The sequence below is a fragment of the Populus alba genome, chromosome 11, assembly GCF_005239225.2.
Source record: "Populus alba chromosome 11, ASM523922v2, whole genome shotgun sequence".
NCBI classification, from domain to species: Eukaryota; Viridiplantae; Streptophyta; class Magnoliopsida; order Malpighiales; family Salicaceae; genus Populus; species Populus alba.
The window spans coordinates 15545435-15550452 of record NC_133294.1 but is presented as its reverse complement, the minus strand read 5'-3'; the positions used below and the strand labels follow the sequence as shown (position 1 = coordinate 15550452).

Sequence of the window (5018 nt, the reverse complement as noted above, 5' to 3'; positions counted from 1 at the left end):
TTCATCATCATCTACGTTTGAATTCTTTAAGAAACAAAACTATACACGCACGGGATCAAGCCTAGAATTTCATAAACAAACCTTGAAGACTAGTCAAAGACGCCTTTGAGGTATTTAACCCTGTTCAGGTTCTAAAATACAATTTCATGTTCAGATTAACCCCGTAAAACATCAGCTTCGCAATTGATGAACAAATAACAATATTAAATTGGTTCTTGCGTTTTTCCAGTAACTCCTACCCTTCTAAGGTGAAGTGTTGTGGGGTGGTGGTCTTCTAACGTGGATATTGCGCTGTCATGGTGATTTCATATGTTGAAGTAGATTTATAATTGCTTGAGGAAGACTCTGTATGAGGAACATTCCTTTCTAGGAAAAAACCGGGCTGCTTTGGCTGAGGCAATGAACTCTCACCACCCAACATTAGAACAGCAGTTGACATGTTTGGCCTGTCATCAGGTTGCTGCTGAACGCATAGCAGACCTACTTGGATGTATCGTATTATTTCCGACAGGGCGTGAGAGTCACCTAATGTATTGTCAGTCAGTTCCAAAGACCTGTCTTCCATCCATAGTTTCCATGCCTGAAATCAAAAACTCAAGTCACTCAGTTTCACCTCATGTTTACCTCTGTTATCCGTGACCATGCTATCAGAAATGGATATCAATGCATGCGAGTGTGATTAATTGTTCAACACAGAAAGATTCTTGTATACTTACATGTCCGACAAGGTTGAGGTGATGATCATGACTGAAAAATCCTCTGTTTTTCCTTCCACTAACTATTTCTAATACTAATACCCCGAAGCTAAAGATGTCCGATTTCACAGAAAAGAGTCCCTCAACAGCGTACTCGGGAGCCATGTAACCACTGAAAATAATATTGTAAAGGAAAAATGAGTTCATATGAAGCATCATAGATTGAATTATAGGATGGATCTGAGTATACTTACTATGTTCCAACTACTCTATTTGTATTTGCCTCAGTTTGATTTCCGCCGAATATTCTTGCCATTCCGAAGTCTGAAATTTTTGGGTACATATCAGTATCTAGCAGAACATTGCTGGCTTTGAGATCTCGATGGATAATCCTGAGCCTTGAGTCTTGATGAAGATATAGAAGCCCTCTAGCAATTCCATCGATAATGCTAAGGCGCGTAGGCCAATCCAGTAATTTGCTTCTTGATTGATCTGAAGATTTTCTCTTTGGAATCAGTGCTATCAAGAACTAAAAGCTCAAAACAAAACAAAAAACAATGGCACCTTACCCTTTATGGAACCTATAATAAGTCTGAAGATATGGAAAGGGACTAACCAAAAATGAAATAATCCAAGCTTTTGTTGGGCATGTATTCATAAATCAACATTCTTTCGTCTCCTTCAATGCAACAACCCAGAAGCTTTACAAGATTGCGGTGTTGAAGTTTGGCTATCAACAAAATTTCATTTTTGAACTCTTCAATCCCTTGTCCAGAATATATTGAAAGCCTCTTCACTGCTATGTCTTGCCCATATAATGTACCCTAGAAATGGCCATTGAAAATCATTATACACTTTCGATATAGTTGTTCAAAAAACTGTTGCTTTTTTACCTTGTATACAAATCCAAATCCACCTTCCCCCAACTTCTTGTTGCTTGAGAAGTTACCGGTCGCTTTTGCTATTGTGCTCAAATCAATTATCGGCAACTCCGGCTCTTTCTTCCTGCTGTGGCTATCATAATCCATTTCAAGAATGTTTTTCATCTTCCCTGGAAATAGTAGTAGAACGATTCAAGTTTTTAGTTGAAAGATGAGCACTGTGCTGCTAGACACAGACATGTCTTTCTGTAAGTATACTGATCAATTTCTGTCCAGAATTGGAGAAATATAAGAAACCAAAACCAAATGCAAACTGATTTTACCTTGGTTTCTAAAATTCCTTTTCCTCCTGTGAAACATCCATCCTAGTACAGAAACTCCAGTGACCAATAAAATCGAGCAGACTATGAATCCCACTAGCATCTCGCGTTTCGTTCTTTCATTCCTCTTGATGTTATCTTGATAATTGAGAGAAGGGTTAGAAGATGTTAGAGTGCAGCTAGTACAATTGCAACCTGTCTGAACCTGAACACAGCTACCTACTAAATGACTCAATCTTGCAAATTTACTGGGTTGCCAAGAAGTTTAGAACAAACATGAGAATCTTACAGATTCAAGGTACTGTTTGATTGTGCTATAGAAAAAAACTAAAAAAGAAGTAAGGGTAAGAACCATTAGAGTACCTAGATATGAAGCAGCCATCCGTATATAGAGGTCCTGCCCTGTATTGACAAATTCTCTCATGTCAATTAGATCACCAAACCAAAGCAAGCATCCACTTCCTCCTCCTCTGATATCCGTATTTGCATATGCCATGCAAGAGCATTTTTTCAAACATAACTCCTGGCATTCTTTGAGGCTGATGCTCGTGTTATACCATGAACTCGATGTATCTGGCAGTTTCATTCCCGTGTGCTTGACAAATCCTTCTCCTCTATTACAAGTCAAGTTAGTCCTTCTAACACACCCACCAGACCAGTCTTGGAAACTCCAATCTCTGGCAGATTTTGGCTCAAATCCATCCAAGCATGCGCACACGGGGGACTTATCAATGTTACATTTAGCATTTGAACCACAAAAGGAATAAGCGTCACACTGATCTTCACCAACAGCAAAGTAGCGAGTCCATCTATGCATTTGTGATATCCAGGTCAATCTCTCTACAACTCCTGAAGCATTCACCACAAACCGCGATGCCACCGAACTGTTTAGAAGCTCAAAATTGAAATAGACCTCTTTATCATTCAACACAAACTCGTATCTATATACTGGATTTGGCTTCAATCTAGTAGCCCCTGTAAAACGAATGCCATTCCATGATCCAGCTCTGAATTGTATTTCCCTCCCCTTCTTATAAACTAGTTGTTGATAACCACGAGGATCTATTCCTAAACTATACTCTCCTCTAGCAGGATCATCTAAGCTTTTCCAGGATGAAATGGACCAGTCTAGACCAGTAACCAAGTTTCTTCCGAGTTTCATGTCTGGAAGATTGGTGTCGCCTGGATAATCAAAGCTTTGCCATAAAAAACTCTCTGGGTTGCTATCATTTCCATCTTTGACAACAAGATTTCCTGATTCCAAGAGTTGAGCAACTGGATTGTTTTTCGGTGTGGTCCTATTAGATGACCAAACAACGTCTTTTGTGCCATTTAGAAGAAGAAGAGTTCCTTGATTAGTGAAATTTAGAACTCCTAAATGATCGAAGATTGGATTTTCTCTGTTGGCCACCCAAACAACAGTTCCAGTAGAGAACTTCTTGTACCAAATGCCCAAGTATCTCCTTGTCGAACTACCTGGACTGAAAAATCCAAGTTCAAAGTTCTGGCCAGCTGAAACTATTGTGTCACCATCTCCGATAAATTGACCTGGACTAATGATGTCTGGAGCATTGGAGACTCTAATGGTGGAGAGTAGAAAGGAGTAGACGAAGAGTCCTCGAAGGCCACCTGCTGTCTTCTTCATGCCTCTCTTCATTGAAACTTGATGGTGTAATACACAGAAAATAAGACTGCCAAATTGGACCAAATATGACATAGCTCAGCATTAAAGGCATTTACACATAAGGATAGGAGAAGAATCATGAGCTTAGATAAACTTGTCAAAATAAAGGATGACCCGCACGTAAGACCTGGTACCATGGATGCAAGTCAACTGGCTTTATGCTATATCTCATGTAAGAACGAGGGTGGTCTTGACCTCAAAACTGGCTCTGATTCAATTGCACTGTTTAAGGTTTGCTTTTGAATTTTCGGCTACATATTTCAGCTTGAATCTCAGCTTTTATTGTTGTCACGAGTATCTGATTCACGGCTAACAAGAAAGCAAGATTTTCAATAAAGGGTTCCCTCAAACAACCGATGTTTTATCTGTCGTTAGACCAGTGATGCCATGTGAATACACGGAGAGCATGCTCATGCCAGTTAGAAGATTAAAAAGGAATCGCAGCAATATGTGGTTTGATTTCATTTTTTTTAAAAAGTAATTCATGTGATGAAAATGTTTCAGGTAAAGATCCCAGGTCCAAGTCTTTGGGAAAGTGATATATTTACAATAGATTTGTCCGACTCGTAGAAGCACTATTAGTTTCAATCTCTATATAGGTATAGAGATATCCTTTCAAATACATTTTAGTATGAAAATGCTCCGAGTCACTGTTCATGCAGCGGTTTTTTTTTTTATGTCATTTTTTTTAAAATGTTGTTATTTCTTGGGAGGTAGTTATTTTAACATATTATTAATATATTGGCTCGTGCTAGGTGAATAAAAATAATTAAATATGAAAAAAATATTAAAAATATAAAAAATATTTTAAGCGTTTTAAGTCTTACGATCATGCTAGATCCAAGCGAATTGGGTCTAGCAGTCATGCCAGACCCATGAGCCTTACACCAGACTCAAGTACCTTGAGTCTGGCAGGTATGTCAGAACCAAGTCTGAGCAGATGATGATTAAAATATTGAGACTTGTAATTTTTTTTATTTTTTATAAGAAAAAATAGTTAAACTATTATTGAAGTATCCTAAATAGAAATATAAGTTCATAAATTATTTATAAATAAAAAATCATTATAAAAATTTAATTTAACGTTTTAGATCTAAAAAGTCAAATCATATCTTCCTATTGAAATAGTTCATTTTTTATGTTTATGAATTTGTTATTTTTTTCAATAGAAATTCTATCTTCTCCCTTTTCTCTCTCTTTTTTTAACTATATATGTTTTTTAACTCAATGCTTGGGTCTAGCATGACCCAAGCATTGGACCTGGAACCATGCTAGACCCAAACGACTTGGATATGAGCAGGTAATAATTCAAATGTTGAAATTTATATATTTTTTTATTTTTTATATAAAAAAACATTTAAATTATTCTTGAAGTATTTTAAATAGAAATTCAAATTCAAAAATTATTTATAAATAACAAATCATCATAAAAATCTAT

The 5018-nt window shown here is 36.9% G+C and overlaps 1 protein-coding gene across 1 annotated transcript; it reads right to left on the bottom strand.

Annotated features, from left to right (window-relative positions):
* LOC118047521 (G-type lectin S-receptor-like serine/threonine-protein kinase At4g27290) lies at positions 1-3814 on the bottom strand. Its single transcript, XM_035056838.2, has 7 exons — positions 2260-3814; positions 1900-2034; positions 1589-1746; positions 1312-1519; positions 950-1187; positions 717-867; positions 1-580 (listed from the first exon to the last, which is right to left on the bottom strand). Exons 1-7 carry the CDS (start codon positions 3611-3613, stop codon positions 275-277), a joined length of 2550 nt encoding a protein of 849 aa, XP_034912729.1. The 5' UTR covers positions 3614-3814; the 3' UTR covers positions 1-274.
* Between the last annotated feature and the right edge of the window lie 1204 nt (positions 3815-5018).